Source organism: Lates calcarifer, linkage group LG5, assembly GCF_001640805.2.
Source record: "Lates calcarifer isolate ASB-BC8 linkage group LG5, TLL_Latcal_v3, whole genome shotgun sequence".
In the NCBI taxonomy this organism is placed as follows: Eukaryota; Metazoa; Chordata; class Actinopteri; family Centropomidae; genus Lates; species Lates calcarifer.
The window spans coordinates 10,828,273-10,845,589 of NC_066837.1; the positions used below are offsets into that span (position 1 = coordinate 10,828,273).

At 40.0% G+C, this 17,317-nt stretch overlaps 2 protein-coding genes across 3 annotated transcripts; one reads left to right on the forward strand and one right to left on the reverse strand.

Moving 5' to 3' along the window:
• Positions 1 to 604: 604 nt before the first annotated feature.
• Positions 605 to 6,719, reverse strand: cep44 (centrosomal protein 44). Of its 2 annotated transcripts, none has more exons than XM_018660559.2 (11): positions 6,525 to 6,719; positions 5,765 to 5,862; positions 4,988 to 5,135; positions 4,717 to 4,854; positions 3,818 to 3,892; positions 3,266 to 3,460; positions 2,696 to 2,824; positions 2,466 to 2,564; positions 2,041 to 2,112; positions 1,282 to 1,319; positions 605 to 761 (listed from the first exon to the last, which is right to left on the reverse strand). In XM_018660559.2, the coding sequence occupies exons 2-11, from the start codon at positions 5,854 to 5,856 to the stop codon at positions 701 to 703; spliced, it is 1,047 nt and encodes a 348-aa protein (XP_018516075.1). In that variant the 5' UTR covers positions 5,857 to 5,862; positions 6,525 to 6,719; the 3' UTR covers positions 605 to 700. The 2 variants fall into 2 exon arrangements, with proteins under 2 accessions (XP_018516075.1, XP_018516069.1); XM_018660553.2 differs by lacking the exon at positions 6,525 to 6,719 and adding an exon at positions 6,048 to 6,512.
• Positions 6,720 to 6,806: 87 nt separating this feature from the next.
• fbxo8 (F-box protein 8) lies at positions 6,807 to 15,019 on the forward strand. Its single transcript, XM_018660571.2, is given in 9 exon segments — positions 6,807 to 7,140; positions 7,930 to 8,029; positions 8,531 to 8,605; positions 9,635 to 9,779; positions 10,136 to 10,235; positions 10,237 to 10,263; positions 11,058 to 11,176; positions 11,520 to 11,716; positions 13,539 to 15,019. Coding segments are annotated over 8 exon segments (951 nt in total). The 5' UTR covers positions 6,807 to 7,140; the 3' UTR covers positions 13,727 to 15,019.
• Positions 15,020 to 17,317: the final 2,298 nt, after the last annotated feature.

Below are 17,317 nucleotides of genomic sequence, written 5' to 3' on the forward strand. Positions count from 1 at the left end.
CTGCTGTTAAGTTTATCTTAGCAGTTGGTCACAGCTTCTCTCTCTCCCTGTCCTGCTCTGTATGTTTAGCTATTCCTCTGCCCCATTTGGTGACAATGGTACGTGTAATAAATGTAGTTTATTTGCTGCGCTGGAGGTGAATGTAGCTCCTGTTAACCTTCCCCTGGCACCTGGGAAGCTGGGAAACCAGAATCCCACTGTTTACCATGAACCAGTTCAGATTCTCCCCACTCAGCAATACACTCGCTGCAAAAACAACTCTGGTAATTGCCAGCTGTATTCTTAGAAACCTGAAGGTAGCAACACCTGCAACCATAGTTCAATGTATTCCTGGACCAAAGTGGGCGATGTTGAATCTTACTTAAAACTGCTATTTTAAATTTTGCTTGATAGACTGATATTGGGGGGAAAGAAGAAATATGATCCAGTTTTAACAACAAAGCATTTAATTGTGAAGAGCTAACACAGTGGAAATCATCTGCTGTACTTTCACCAGCCAAAGACTTCATCCCTTAACATTTCAACAAATCATTTTCGTGGTGACAGGTGTATCTTGTACACAATAACTTCACTTCAGACTGAATTAAAAGCACCTACAGGTAGATAATGGTCATAATTAGGTTTAATGGCCAAGGACAAAGGCCAGTGCCAAGAAGACAGAGAAGTGTGCCAAGACTGTAGTGTGATCATTTCACATAATTTATGTGCAGGCTGCTGTAGAGGATTCAGTGTTCTTCAACAGATTGGAGGTGCTCCTCAGCCTATAAAATTTACACACAGACACACAAACACATAAACAATATTAATATTAAATATAGAATATTAAATGTAGCAGCTACACCACCACCATCTCTGTAAGACCAGGAAACATTCACAAGATTCAGAATTGGAGAGGCAACTGTTGCTGCAATCATCAAGCCAGACTGGATGTAGTAACCAGACCAACGAAAAAATCCCTCACTGGAAAGGAATCGGATCTTAAACAAAACTTTGTTGTTGTGTTGAAAGGCCCAAACACAATCTGACACTGGCTTGGGACAGATAACAAGGTTAGGCAGACTGAGCACTTGAATTGTGTGCACCTTTAACCTCTCAGAGCAGACATAGGGAAAGCTAAATAACAAACACGTCAATCAAAATCAGGGAGCACACCTATCTGATCACCTTGATGTGGTAAAAACTCAAGTTCTCTTTTTCTCACTGGCTATTCCAGAGGTTTGTAGAGAGGAGTGTTATTTCTATTTCAGGATTTTGTCTTAGTTAATATAATTAAGAACTTACATGTTGGTGATACTCTCGAGCTTGTCCTTGAGCTCCTCCTAGACAAAGAAACAGAACAGGACAGATAAGAAAATATGTTTCTATCTCCAAAAGACATATTGGGCAAGCTGGACTGAAGAAAGGCTCACTGAAAGCATTGGACATGCATGGAGATGGTTATCTAGCTTCTTATGTATTCTTTCACTGTTAAATCAAATGATTATGTGGTATAGTAAAACACCACTGTATAGTCCAGTTATGACATTTGAGACTGTAAATGGTACAACAGACCCACTTGAGATTGCTGCACCTGACATTTAGCATGTGGCATTATTTTTCCCCCACATCTACCCTCCTCTGCCTCTGACTTCCAAAGGCCAAAATATCTGCCTTTCACAAAGAATGGCTTCTCCTAATCGTGTTGTTCAGATATAATGAAGTGGCCAACATTACGCACTGCATTTATTGCAAAGACTGCAGCCAAAGCACTGCACCTTCATTCCTGTTTGTACTCATTTACATGATGTGTTAAGAACTTACCAGTGTGCATGGGAACTGCTAAAAAAGGTAAATTTTAAATTTAGGTGAACCTAAATGAAAAAGCTAGGTGCACAAGTGCAACCAGTGTAAAAAGTTAGTCTGGAATCCTGGACCGTCTTATTTGAATGCTCAACAATCCCCAGTAACACAACACACCAGCACATGAAAACAATAATACAATAAATATAGTGATTTGTTTGTCCACACAAACAGGTAAGTGAGTCCTTTACTCTGTCTCACCTTTGAAGTATCAGGTGTGGGGCTGGAAGAATAGGAGGTGGTAGATGATGGACACGGTGGCGGGGCATTTAACTAAGAAAAAGGTGAAACAGCAAAGGGAGACGCACAAATGGTCATTTCATGTAAAAATATGCTTCGTCAAAGATTAATCTGAAAACCGGATTAGTGCAAGTTTCAAGCTAATCACATGTGAAGGTGACCAACATTAACAGGAAAAAAGCATCCAGTTTACTTTCGTCTGTATGCTTGTAGTGCAGACAGTGCACAGTCTAAAAAGGCTGCATGCAGTCATCCACACAAGGATCTGCATGAGCTCTTGCAGATGTGGACAGATGACAAAGTTAATGTCATGCAGACCCCGAAACTGGGAAATCAGTAACTGCATTCTGCATGAAAATTAAATTAAAAGATCATAGCACTCCTACCTGTATGTTGCTCAATTCCACTTTAGTTTCCAGTAACAGGACTCTACTCATCAGATTTTCCCAGCTCTCTCTGGATATAGTGATGACTTGTCCTCCATTCTGGAACAGAATATGATAAATATAAAAGGTGCAATTTCAATTTTCTTTTCTATCTGTCTGTCCAAAGGAAGAAAAGGAAAAAACTAGATAAATAAGCATGAGATATTAAAGAAGTTGAGATTGTCATCAACCTTGTCAGTTTGTCTCCATCTCTCAAGTTCCTCCAGACGCTTCTCCAGGATGCTGAGTCTGTCCAGTCCAGACAGAAGACATTCAAGTTGTGCTTCCAATGCTGAGAGCCTTCTTTCCACCTCTGACAACTAGAGATGAAAGTTAAATTACATTTTATATTGGCATGTCTTTAACCTCCTCTGGACAGATCCTGGGTGGATCCAGTGATCCTCAGAACTTTTAGCCTTTACATGTTTCAGCACAGAACTGAAACCATATTGCTAAAGGTCACCAACAATACATGTTGATGCAAGGGAGCTTCTTGTCTTCATCTAAATAAAATCAACAATATGGTGAAAGCTGCAAAGCTGTAGCACTATTATTTTAAACAAAGGGAGTGTAAATAAAAATTCGCAGATTTTAATTTGCATTCTCTTAGCGGTCAAACACAGAAAGATAATCTCCACCATATCCAATGTATCAGAAGTAGAGAATTTTAATCTAAATCCTTTTGGCTCCATCTACTGGTCTGAACTTTTACTATACTGAATCTATTGATTAGATTGTATAGAGATGTGGTGAGTGTTTACATGAAGAATGTTATCCTCGTCCTCTTCCCCTTCTGCCTGCTCTATGATCCTGTTTTCAGAAGAACTGGAGGAGTGGACTTCATCATGAGAGGTACAGGTTACAAAATGGGAGGCGAGTGCTTCTGCATGGGAGGAGTGTGTGGGAAAAGAAGAAGGATTTTCTATGTGATTCACAACAAATGGCTTCCCCAAGACCTGAAACACATATAAACACAGTAACATATTGTTATTTAGTAGTATTGAGTTTCTATGATTATTATCATATGAATTCACATTTCTAACCATTGACCTGTCTGAATCATCACAGCTTACTGCTAACAGCACACTCCCACTGGGGCTAACACCTCATGACATCCTTGTTAACATTCCTGTATATTTCAAAGACATTAAGGTAGCATTAATGTGCATTTGTATTATTACTACATGTGTGAAAAAAGAGCCACAGCTGTACACTTACTAACTTACTGTCTTATCTGGATTATTGAGTGGTGCGCAGTACTATACTGTACTCTGTACCTCTAGTGGTGGTATAGCACTTTATACTATACTTACAGTGTCTGCATCAGTCAGCGTTGGATGACCTTCTCCTCTTCCATCCCTGTGTGAGGTTGGGCATCTGACTCTGGGCTACAATGCAGAACTGCTGTTTGTTTAATATTGTTGACCATTTTGTTATTTATATATAGGTCCTGGAAACTGAATTACTATTAAGCCTCATCAAACTAACAATAAACAGGCTATTCATTCACTTAATGCCTTGGTTGTCAGTCAACAAGAAAAGTGCTCAGGCCATACCTTACCTGTAGTGAGTATGACATGGCTATAGGGTTAAATGTGGCCACCAGGAAGGACTCCTTCAGAACTGGGGTGTCTTTTTCTCACTGGCCGAGCTTCAATAAATACTTCCTCTAGAGACATCTACGTCTCTCAAACTTCATTCATCAGCTCACAAGATTTCAATCACAAACCCAGATACTTTACTGATGAGAGTTAATACTCATTGTCCATCAAGGACTCAGAAAAAAAACCCAGCTGTGCTCTTCACAGCATGCCACTCTCCTGCCTTCCTTCCTGCTCTCAGCCCTGTGACTGGCTCATATTAGGTAGGAGAGGTAAGACAACCATACACAGATTTTAATTGTTTTAAAAATATAATATGGCTCAAATTGACCATGTGAGTTATTAACAGTTTATCAAATTTATTGTGTCCTCGTTACTGGTAGTGGGACACCCCTGCTTACTGATTAGTCCGATGTGATAGAAGCTTTTAATATGATGCTTATTGTAGCTTTAGTGATGTGATTTATAAACAGAACTGAACAACTAAGATGTTTATGATCCAAAACCTCAGATTGTTCTAGAATAAAAGGCAGAAATGTTATGAATTATGTAATCTGGATTACACATAGACACTAATGTAAAGAAAAATAAACCATTCAAAGGCTCTGTACCTTCTTCAGTTGGCTGTGTCTCTGTAGGACCAAGTCAATGATATCACAAATGACAGAGATTTTCCTTTGAGAGAAACCCCACTGGAGGAACTGCTGCTTGGTCAGTATGGGCTTATAGTTGAAGATATCTCGTAGTGCCTAGACACACAAAAGACACACATTCACAACTGAACGGACCACCACAGCCTGGTAGATTCATTGAAGTGAAAGTTAAATAAAAGTAGTCTTTATGCACTCGTGGAAACATGGTGCTCAGAAGGTGGTACTGTACCTTATAAAGAGTGTCAATGAAGCGGAGATCCGTTTTGCCAGTCAGCTCTAGTCCAGCTGCCACTAGCTGCTCAGCAAAAGGTGGAGAGAAGGAGGTGAAGGTGAAGTTCACGATTGGTAGAAAAGCTGAGGGATCTCCTTTGGAAAGACTGGTGGAGAAACAAATAACAATGTGCAAGAAAATCCAATAGGCACTATACAAAATATAGACACTGGCCTTGCGATGAGACGGTTAAGAAAAAAAGACAGAATCAATGTCAAACTAAAATTTCTTTTGGAATAAAGGTGAATGAGACCAACTGTGGACCCATGTGCAATAGCTCTTCAATGCATTGAGAACACAGCGATGCCTTGTAGTTGACATGCAACATTACAGTGGGCAATCTCCATAAAGTCATAGGAGCTTTCAGGACTCTTGCTAGACTTGTTCAGTGTCTGTGTTACTGAGCAATGGACCTGAGAGTGGAGACAATACATACTGGTGTCTTTATTATTATGTTATTATGTATTAACCAAACAGCAGATAAAGTGTTATGAGTTCCATTCAGCATGGTATGAAAAAGTCCCCAGTTCGCTTCCATTTAAACCTAGAGGACAGTGTTTTCTGTATCACACTCTTGAGGTCAAAAACCTCAGCTAATGAAAGCAGTAGTTTACTGACTCTCATGTCACAGTTAGACAAAGCCCCTTACGCTTTAGAGGAAGGCTCTTGTCTATACTGTTACAAATAGGGCCTTTGTATCCCTAAAGTAACGTTACTAGCAGCTCAATGGCCTACCCGTTGTAGTCGACATTTCCGGGGTACTTTATCAGCCGCAGGAATTTTTCCAGTTTACGCAGGTGACCGTGAACATCTCCAGTGGACAGCATCTTTAACTGAGGACCAGAGAGAACAGCGCCGACGTAAATCTTTATACAGAGCAGCTAGCTTTAACCGATTTGACAGTTAGCTACAAAACCTGTCTGCTATGGAAACACAAATGAGGACGACGCAAAATCATACGACACCACTATATAGATTCTCTCTGGCTAACAGCCGTTGGTATTGTTGTTGTAGCTACTTTTGTTTCTCCCGGGTGACCAACAGCGTGAAGCGGGATTGGCTGCTGCACTCTCCTTCCTCTTCCTCTCTTCTTCTTCTTCTTCTGCAGCTGCGTCTTCTTCTATGGTTTTTGGCCACCGGCGAGTTACCGCCCTCTTCATTCATATTCTTGGGTATAAACCATGGTATAAACCCGTAGCGTGATAATTCTGTCTACAATATTTAGTGTTATATTTTCTGCATCTTAGCAAAGTATGTTCAAGACTCACGCGATCCAGTTGTTTTGATTTAGGCTGCACGTTCACCTTGATAAAAACTATACATCAACATCTATTTCTACTATCTTCAAAGTTGACTTTACAATAAAACCTTCACTGTCATTGTCCCTGATCCTGAGCCCCACATCAGCCCAGCATCCAACTTTACCCTAAAACGTTCAAATCTCATTAATGAGGTCAGGTTGAGATTCAAAAAAAAAGTCCTGTTCAGTTCTTACCAGTTGATTTCAATGACCCTTGAAAAAGACAATTAGCTGGAAAACTGTGATTACAGACAATTAATTTTGCCTTGCTCGCAGTTCCAGTTTAGTGCATTTACATTTCTCCCATCTCAACATTAACTGAACATAACATTAACTTCTAATATTCCCTTAAAATCCACCCACTAAATAGCGTCCATTAAAAAAACAAACAAAAAACGTCTTTCACGTGAAAGAACGAGTTGACGTCATGACGTAGCCTGCACGCACACTTCATTCTATTTTTTCTGTTGGTATGTAGTTGGTCAGTTTGTCACAGGCAGCGTGTGTTTGCATGGAAACTGAACGTGTTGGGCGCATTTTTGTGAAATTGTAAATTTTCTCGCAGTTCTTCTGTTTCTGTGATGACAGCCTGAGCGGGGGGAGTGGAGGGGGAGGGGCAGAGGTGACAGGAGGAGAGTGACAACAGATAGCGACGGACTACGGTATGAAACGTTCCTGCTGACCCAGAGGAGTAACTGCTTTCATCTCGGTTAAATGAAATGACACCTGGAGACGTTTGATAGCAGGGAAATCTAATTTCCAAGCTGTCCTTGCGATCAGGTCGGGTTGTCAGGGGAATCACTAAACTCAGGTAGGTAGCTGGGGTTGAGACGCTGTGTTGTTCTCATTAGGAAACACTGCACAATACTTGTAGAAGAAACACGGTCAGGGCTGTTTTACAGGGCGGATCAGTTAACCTGGTCTGGTCGACACTGACTTCGTCAACTTAAACTAGCTCAGTAAGCTAACTCGGCTGTTTGTAAGAAGAGACTATGAGTGACAACCAGCTCAACCAATGATGTTCCACTGGGAATGTTGTCGTCTTATGTTTGACCAATGGTATTGAAGGGAAGGCGGGACTACAGGTCAAACTACCTCGTTTGCCGGAACTTCCAACACTGGTGTTTATATATTGTCATGCAACACAAATGACGTGAGACAGTCTGAGAGGGAAAGGACGGCCATGCTGTACATTCAGCCCGCACACACCCACACTTAGAAGTCGATTAGTCTCCGGAGCTCATTTTAAAGTTAACCAGAGTTGTGATAGTGCTTCAACTAGAACAGTAATGTGTCAGCAGAGGTAGAGTACGCACACTGTATGACAATGGTTTGTATATTAATTCGAGCACAGAAATGTTGTTTCACCTGCATTCCAGTGCTATCTGCCATAGAGTTGTGAACACTTTTCCATGTTAAATATCATCATGAATATCAATATCATACTCAAAACAGTTAGTCTGTGAAAACTTATTACAGATCAACACACACAATAAAAGCTGGTTAGTCCATGTTGCTTGAAGTGCAGTGGTTATCGAATATGATTACATGCACAATGTCCTGGATATGAGTCTCATCTTAGTTGTGATCATGTCCATAGATGGGTCAGGCACTGTGGAGGCTGCCTCCCAGACAACAGCAGCAGCTTCAAGAAGAGCTAGCCGACCGTCTGGCTGACCGAGGAGGAAGACGAGAGCAAGGTAATCCTTACATTTTTCAACATTAAAATTACTTCCACCTAAGGATTTTGTAGTTTGTGGGTGATTCCTGCTACCAGAAATGGTTAATATTAATACTTTCCATTTCAGACAACATATGAGCTTGGTTACAGGTGAGAACAAAACAGGTTTTGGGTTCAAGTCCTTAATAAACGTTCAGCCAACTAACATCAGTTCACCTGAAAATGTTTGCTTATTTCATGAGCATTTTATTTTATACATAAATAATGTAATAAGTTACCAATGTTTTCAGGTTTTTACAAAAAAACATTTAAAAGTCAATACTGTATGGATCATAAAGACACCAATAAAACCTGTGAGTATACATAAGAATTTGTAAATTATGTTAAATAATGATAGTATACTGATCAGCCTTAAGCCACAAGACAAGCTAGGGTCCTCTCTAACCTCCCTGTCATAGATAAGTAAGAAAGAAAATTATTCATTTTTCTTTTATTTCTTTTTTTCTTTTCCTGCGGATAGATGGAGGTTCCCAGAGAAGAGGTCCTCAGCACTGTTATGGCCCTGACATCTACCATCTGCTGAGAACACGCAGAGGTAAGAACACACAAACACACACTAAGGACATAGTTACTACTAACTCTCTGTATCAGCACTCCATCCACTCTTACTATGTATTATGCATTACTATGCCCATCTCCTTTCCATTATTGCCAATGGTGTGTCAGAACAGTCAGCATGGTTAGAAATGAAAGAAGAAACAGAAGAAACCATTATTTCAGAGACAGATAATCCAACATGATTCATGAATTTTTGCCACCGGTTGTCGGTGCAGTAGGTTATTACAGCTCTGAAATTAAGACTAAAACATTTACAGATTTACAGAATTTTCTGTTGCTAATACATGAGGTGGAAGTAGGCCTTTTTAATTATTTGTATACATATTGTCTTTGAAGCATAGAAATTAATGTTGTAGTTTCTTCTTACTTTACATTCATTCTTAGGAAATTGTAGGAGTACATGTACTGTCTTCAACCACTAGGGGAAGTATTGTCTTTCCATATGTGTAATGATTTCAGCTGAGCCCCAGGTGTACAGTGAGTGGGTAAGATCAGTCTGAGTTAGTGGGTGGTGGAGAGTACACAGTTCTTACCAAGCCATGTAATATAGGTCTGTTATTATAGATCATTACTATTATTATTATTATATTATTATTATATTTTTCCACTGTGTGGGCTTGTTAATAGGTTGAATTGACTGACAGCACATCATACTGCTGCTGGTGTTTGTGTTCTCTCGCTGTTAGAGTCTGGTTTGGCTCAATTGCATCTTGGATGGGGTCTAACTATACTTGTGTATATTGGGGTTGGGTCTGGCTGTGCTCAGGTAACCTCACATTGGGTCTGTCTTTCTTTAAATTTCATTCATGTATGTTTTGGATCATGTCCAAAATTTAGAGCCTGTGAAGAGCCCTACTCTGTACTGCTTTAAAAGACTTAGAAATGACCATGTTATGAGATAAGGACAATTAATCTAGTTTTATTTACAATATACCATATAAGCCATGTGGAGGTAAATGTAAATGTCTCTTTTCATCTCTCCTCCTCTTTTCTTTGGTGACTGTAGGTAAAGAGCAGCATGGATTTATAGATTTGGAGATGCTGCCACCTGAATTAGGCATCACCATACTGTCCTACTTGAATGCTACTGATCTGTGCCTGGCCGGCTGTGTGTGGCAGGACCTGGGAAATGACGAATATCTATGGCAAGGGTAAGGAGCGTCACCTCTAGTTTCTGTCATCTGTTTGTGGTGATTAAAGTTGCCATTTGATTGAGGTCCATAAATGCTTCTTGTCGACCAGCAGCCATTCTCAGCAGTGACAACAGTTGTATGATCTGCTGTGATTTGTACTGACATACAAAATAAATAGACAGATAGACCCAGAGGAGACAAAAGTTCTAAGTATTGAAATTAATAATGTTTTTTCCAAGTGCTGACTACACCAGTGTTTCTGTCAGTGGCTGTGAACTTACCAGACAAGCTTTTTTCACCATGTGTATACAGTAAGTTCTGTTGTGTTCTTTTTTTATTTCTGTGCTATAAACCTTGTGTATGGATCCTGTCAGGCTTTGTAAGTCCACATGGGGACACTGTTCCATCTACAACAGAAGACTACCCGCTGGTTTCTCATACAGAAGACTATACCTGCAGCTAGATGAAGGCAGTCCTGACATTCAATGCTAACCCACAGGAGGTACTGTAACACATACCCTAACAGCTAAGGTCTCTAGTCCTGTAAACGCACACTGCCTCAGAGCTTCTGCAGTGTTTGTGTGTGTCTGTGTTTGTGTTTGGAACGATGTCCAGTTTAGCAAAGGTGGAAGGAATGGTTGGGCCTTGAATTGGAAAGATATATTTTTGACTGAATTGAGACCATTTTTAATGGAGATGACACAATGGGGCGAGTGGTATATGAGAGAGGTGTAGCTTAGCTGTGACTGATATTGATGGGCAGGAATTTGTTTCCAAGTGACACCAGTCTACACTGAGAGAGTAGAACCTGTCAACACTGTTATGGGTGTTTGTGGCCCAATAGTGTTTCCTGAGATATGGAAGGTCTGATGCCCTCTCTGCCCTGTGTCATTACCTCCCCGTGAAAAGGATGAGAACAGCTTTTCTACAAATTTGAAAAGGGACTTTGAAAGGAAAATAGGTACAAACAAATATGAATTTTTATGCAGGGCGCCTCACCTTTGGAAATCAAGTGTGAGTCTGTCAGTCAGTGGTGTAAAATTACTATCTTTTAGGCTAGAAAAGTTTCAGGAAATATTAATGCCTCAGTACTTAAAACAGATGTAGACACATGAAAGGACAAACTCTAGGGTAAGGCTATTGACTGGGTAACATTCACTCTTCCACAGGTTTATCTTATACCCTGAGAAGGTAGCAAAGCTGTGTGGGGTTTCCACTACATACTGAACAGATGACACTGGGGCCAGTATTAATATGATTCTCTTTTTCTGTGTGTGTGTATGTTTGTCTGTGAAGGGTATCAGTTATTTTATGTCTAAAGGTATACTACTGGATCATCCAACCGAGCTTGCTAAGTTCATCTTCTACACCAGACGGCTCAACTGGAAGATGTTGAGGATTTACCTGGATGAGAGGTTAACACATACACACAGAGACACACACAGAATACCCAGAGAACTCACCACTAGGTTTCTACAACTGTTAAGTTAACATTTTTACATTTCTGTTTTTCTTAAGGAAGTCTAAAACCTGTTCCATTGAGATTTTTGTAAGAGGTTCAATTATTTCACTATGAAGCAGTGTTTATTTAGTGTGTCTGCTATGAGATTAAATATGTATTTATTGGCGCCCTTTTACTTTGATATTAGAATTCTATATCTCATAATTCAGCAACTTTCATTACTTGTGTACAAACTGAAAAACTTTGCGTCTGTCAGGCCAGTAAGTCTGCATTTGTGTATGTCTGTGTACATGCAGGCGGGATGTCCTGGATGAGTTGGTCACCCTCCATAATTTCAGTAACCAGTTCCTCCCCAACGCTCTGCGGGATTTCTTCAGACACATCCATGCACCAGAGGAGAGAGGAGAGTATCTGGAAACCCTCATCACCAAGTTCAGCCACAGGTTTTGTACCTGTAATCCAGGTCTTGTCCGAGAGCTGGGCCTCAGTCCTGGTGAGTCCTTACACACAGCATATCCCATTTGTGTAGTTGTTCAGGATCTGTTCTTATTGTATAATGTAAATATTTACAACTCATCTGCCCTGACTAAAAATCCATCTTAAAACCTGGAAATAAGTGTGCTACCTGTTTCTTGTTTGTGATTGTTACTAATTAATAATCATTCAGTCTCACATTTTCTGAACTATATACAGTGGCATTTACAATGGCCTGTAGAAGACAAATTTTCATGTGTGACTCCAAATGAATAGTAACTGAAATGGACTTTCATAAAAAATGCTTATTGGCTTATTTATGTCTCAGTTTTCACAGAGAAGTTGAGGAGACAGATCAAACTCTAAATGAGATTGAAGTGGTTAGTGGAAAGATGTGAAATATGAAACAGTGGACTTTATGACAACTTAATGAACTGCAGCTGAACTGTGGCTCTGCATATGATTGATTATGAACTAATAACTGTTACACACCGTTACACTGCAACATGTTTCCATGCTGGGATATGTTTTTGAAGTTATTATTTCTCTCACTCACACCTGTGACTTTAACAGTCATAATTCCAATCAGAGAGAAACAACCATGTACAAAATAGTCTTAAAAGGAAGAAATGGCAACAACTGGAGCAGAAAGGAAACTGTGACCATGATGCTGCGTTCAGAGGAGATCTCTGGTGACCCTGTTACTATATTACCCTTAACATATGCTGGCTTTTCTATCCTGCAGGTTCTTGCTACTTGTCAGCCAACATTCACAGGCACTATATACTATAAATATGATAAGCTAAAATCATGTATTTGTACTCAACTCTGTACACAACTTGTTCACAGTTGTGTACAGTGACTGTTTGACCTGAGGGTGGCGCTCAAGGAAAGCTCACACACTGTTGCAAATGGATGTGGCTTTATCTTCTGGAGAACCTAAATACATTCAGTAAATTTCAAGGCAGTGTGATTAGATTTTAATATTTATAATGTACAGGTTGAAATTGTGACTTGATGGTGATGCTCCAAGAGAGGTCAGGAGATCCTCAAAATATTCAGAAATGTCCTCTGTGGACTATAAATATCCAGTCTATCCTGACCCAAAGCAGACATTGCCATTGTAAAACGCTGCAGCTGGAGGACCAAAAGCTGTTGTGACAGTTGTGATTTTGAAACTACTACCCTTCTCATCCATTTGCCCGACCACAAAATGAGGGAAACCATCAAGGTTTTATTTTCAAGTAATCCCTGGCTTCAGTATTGTCAATGGAGCATGCATTTATCAACTGAGGGCTTTGTCAATGTCAGCAGACCATACAGAAAACAATCCCAGACTCTGTTACTGTTAAAGCCTTCAACCTACTTGTATGATTAGTAGCACTAGTAGGATTAGAGTAATGGTTCTGAGCCTGAGGCTACAGATGGGTGGACGGCTGCTTTTCTGAAGTCAGCCTTTTCATTTCACTGTTACTCTGTCTCCTCTGGAAAGGATTGGACACAGCAGTGGAGAACAGTTGAGAGTTTATTAGTAGGCCTGTACGCATTTGTCTGTTCTACTCCTCATATTTACACATAAATACATGCCTAAGACATAGGATTTCAGTCTCACGTCTGATACCCCCCCTCTTTATGATGGTTCTTCTTGCTGTAACATTTTGATTCAAGGAGCTGAATTTGAGGCTGTCTTTATGAAATTCATCAAAGGATTATGTGCCTCTGACGATGAAATTTCAGCCTACAGTGGACTCTTTAGTTGTTCTCTTTAGTGCCACACACAGCTGAGCTTTTAGTGAAAGCTCAGCCCTGTTTGATTCCAGTTTGCTGTCATCTCTCTGCAGATGCTGTGTATGTGCTGTGCTACAGTCTGATCCTGCTGTCCATCGACCTGACCAGCCCCCACGTCAAAAACAAAATGTCCAAGAGGGAGTTTATCAGGAACACTCGCCGAGCAGCACATAATGTCTCAGATGACTTCGTAGGCCACCTCTATGACAACATATACCTGATTGGCCACGTGGCTGCATAGCTGCACCTACCAGCTGTCCAGAGTAAATCCTCTCACTGCACTGACAAACAGGACCTGCTGATCGGGATCCTACACGTCTTGAAAGTATGGACTGCTGTGGAAATGGATTTTAACAATTTTCCTGTCTTTCAAGGAATTGAACAACAAATAAATGTTACTAAAAGGTTAGTAAAAGAAAATTCGCCACTCCACTGTGCTACCAAATATTAGTAGTGTTATTAGAGTTTAATCAAGGGTGTGAAATCATCTGAAATAAATGCAAGTCATTGCAAAGAAGGAGGTGGAACCATGAAGACAAGCTCTGATATATTGCACTGACAAATGGGGACTGCTGATTGGTGGAGGGTCTCAGCCTTCCACAGATGCTGGGACAGTCATGCTGATTTCCTGTTGGACAGTAGGACAAAGACTGGCCTACCCATGCTTCTAGGAAGTGACACACAGGACCAAGGCTAACATAAATTTACTCACTAATATAGAATTTACCAGTGTAACTAATGACAAAGCTACACTGGAGCTGTTCTACAGATCAGCTGACCTTGATGCATTTGTCCTGTGGTAATAACCAGAATGTCCAAATGTCCCGATTCAACTAGAAGAAGAACATTTTTGTATCTTAAATATATCTGACTTTTGTCCATGAGGTTTGCTCGTACGAGTGTTCCAAGTCAGATTCACCAAAACTCTCTTTAACTGCACAAAGTTGTAAGTTGGTTGTTTCAGCCTGATGAGTGTCACCTGGTCATGAGGAAGTGCATGCATGTGAGGTTTTATCATTAGCATAATCAGTGCACAAGGCTGCCTGTTCTCTGTTTGTGGAAAGGTTTCATTCGCAGAGTGTAAAAGAACAGTTTCATCCCTCAGAGCTTCACCAGTAGAAATGAGATGTGTCATTAAAGCAGGGCTTTACTGTGACAGAGATAAAGAGGGAATAGTTTGAAGTTAGTCATGGTCTGCTTTGCTTTAGAACAACATTTTAACTAATACCAGAGAAGTGAATGTGACAGTCACAGAGATGTAAGAATATTCCAGCCCACAGCAGGTGATGTTACACTGTCCTTTGTGTTATGATAGTGGACACAGACCTGCATAAAGACCCTGAGGCAACTGTTAGAGCGAGAGAATCTACCAACAACTACTGACCTGTTGTGTGTTACGGGGCCAAAAAAGGCAACAAGGTGACACTGTCAATGAATTGGCAATCTTTGATGATGAAGAAAAGTTTGCATTGTTTGTTTTAGTTGTGTATTTAATTTTATTTAATTTTGGTGTAATATTAAACCTTCAAATTCATGCATAATGTGACATTATAAATCTCTACAAAGTGTTTTTTCCCCATGAAAAAGACAGCCTATCATACCATACTACAGCTCTGGACCACTGAATATGGTCTGTACCGACTTGTAGCTCCTCTGCCTTTGTTTGTACTTGTTCGTATGAACTGATCTGCTCATATGTGGTTGTTGCATGAGGCTGTTGTCTGCACCTGAGATTATTTAACATGCACATTCAATGGTGGATTCATAATAATTGATAGTCACACAATTCAAAGCAAGTGAAATACACATCAGTATTTCAGTGTTGTGGGTAAACTGGTAAACTAAATTTAGAGGAGCTTTTGTCCAGATTGGTAACTGCTGTGGGGGTGACACGTTTCTTATGCAGCAGGTTGAGCAGCTTCTGTGTTTTGGTTCTGTGCTATGTTCTTTTATGAGGAACAGTTGTTGGGAAGTCAGGGTTTGGTGATGGACCTGACTCTAATCCCAGCATCATAATCAAGGGAATGGTTGAAGTCTAGTGCAGGGAAAGATAATGTAAAGAGAGAAAATGAAGGATCGTTCTATGGCTTTTGGCTCATGAAAGGCTGTGGGTGACAGTGCAGTATATGAGGTTCATGACATTCTTGTGTTGTAAAAAATAATACAGCCATAATTTCATGTTTCTGGACAATGCACGTGTGTTGTGCAAAAGTTACTAAAAGTTTAGCTTTAGTTCCTGAAGTCACAGGTTTCCACAGTTGTCGAAAAACAGCCCATGAGGACATAGCTGCTGATGCCACGACATAATAGCATAATCCATCAATTTAAATTGGACGTGCAGTTTTATAATGACTTTATAACAGCACAGCCACTACAGCTGCAATCCTGTCAGAGGTAGTGTCAGTCCTCCAGAAATGAATGAGCAGAGATTATTGTGCATCTCAATATATGACACCCACCTTTATGTTTCATTTAGTTGTACTTTTATGCTAACAGAGGAGCCATGGAAAAAGAGAGAGCATCATAATTAGCAGTGTGGTAAAGTAATGGGTAAAATGTTGATGTAATTTCAAATGATTGATGTCATTGGTCAGTGCAGTGTCTGAGCTGATTTTAATGGATTTTTGAAACTGGAAGCCCATGACATCTGGAGGACAACACTGCAGTAGAGAAGATGTGGTGTCTGACTGGCAAACACATACATGGACCTGATGCCTCTGTAGGCACTGCAGTAGTACCAGGGCTTTAAAGTCAATTTGGAGAAAGTAAAGTGTACAAAAAAAAACATTAACCAAAACATACTAACATCTTCAAACATTCAGGTGCATGAAATACTTCTGTTGCTTTTTAAAAGTACATCAGTCTGACAGTGACGCCCATCAGGCCTGAATGCAGTGTTGTCACTCTGTGCAAGTAGCTTCGACTGACCAGTGCAAGCAGCTAACATGTAGCCGCGCACAGGTGTCACGGCGGTCACTGAATGTAGCCATGGCAACGGACAGGATGGCAGTGAGGCAGTTTTGTATTTAAACCTAATTATGGGAGTTTATATCAAAACTTAAGTAGCCAGTTGCAATATCACAACAGATTTATTTATTTGTTTCATTTTGTTTTGTATCCAGGTAAACTCAGTTAAAACATCTTTATTAGATTATAAACCTGACGCTAGCTAAACTTATTGCTGATGATACACACTGACGTAGAATTATAACTTCACTGTTCTCTTTAAATTGTGACTGTACTTTTTTTTTCTTTATGACTGACAAAATGTACTGATATTGTACTGTTCCAGCTATTTGACTTACTAAATCTGGGCTTGACTGACATGTTTCAAACACCTGCAATTAAACAGTTTAAGGTCTCAAAGGGTAGAAATAAAGCCACTTCTTAGAAAGAAATGATGCACCACTTATTCTGTTTGATCTGTTACACTGATAAATATGTTGTTTCCTCACTTCTTCTCTCCTGTTGCTGCTCAGCTTCAGTAGATGAAGGTGGTTCACACACGTGTTTCCTCTGTCTGCAGCTGGGAACAAACTTGATAAGAAAGTGATTGCAGACATTTAAAGAGACTGAATTTAAATGAGAAGCCAGAGATGAGTAAATATTCACCAGTGATGCTGTCAGACCAGTTCCAGACATTTAGTGATGACGGTAGGGCTCCTGTAGCTAATGGCTAATGCTAAAATAATATTAAGTCATTAATCAGTTAATGATATTTATTAGCACACAATTGATTAATGATGTTAATTGAAATGATGATACATACATACAGGTAATGCATCAAAATAATTACCTACAGGAATCAGATGTAAAATGTAAACTGAATCAG

Coding starts and splice junctions, on each gene's coding strand:
- cep44 (XM_018660559.2), bottom strand. CDS start 5,856: ATGCTGTCCACTGGAGATGTTCACGGTCACCTGCGTAAACTGGAAAAA. Junction 5,136..5,764: donor GGAAATGTCGACTACAACGG/GTAGGCCATTGA, acceptor TTTCTCCACCAG/TCTTTCCAAAGGAGATCCCT. Junction 762..1,281: donor CTCGAGAGTATCACCAACAT/GTAAGTTCTTAA, acceptor TAAATTTTATAG/GCTGAGGAGCACCTCCAATC.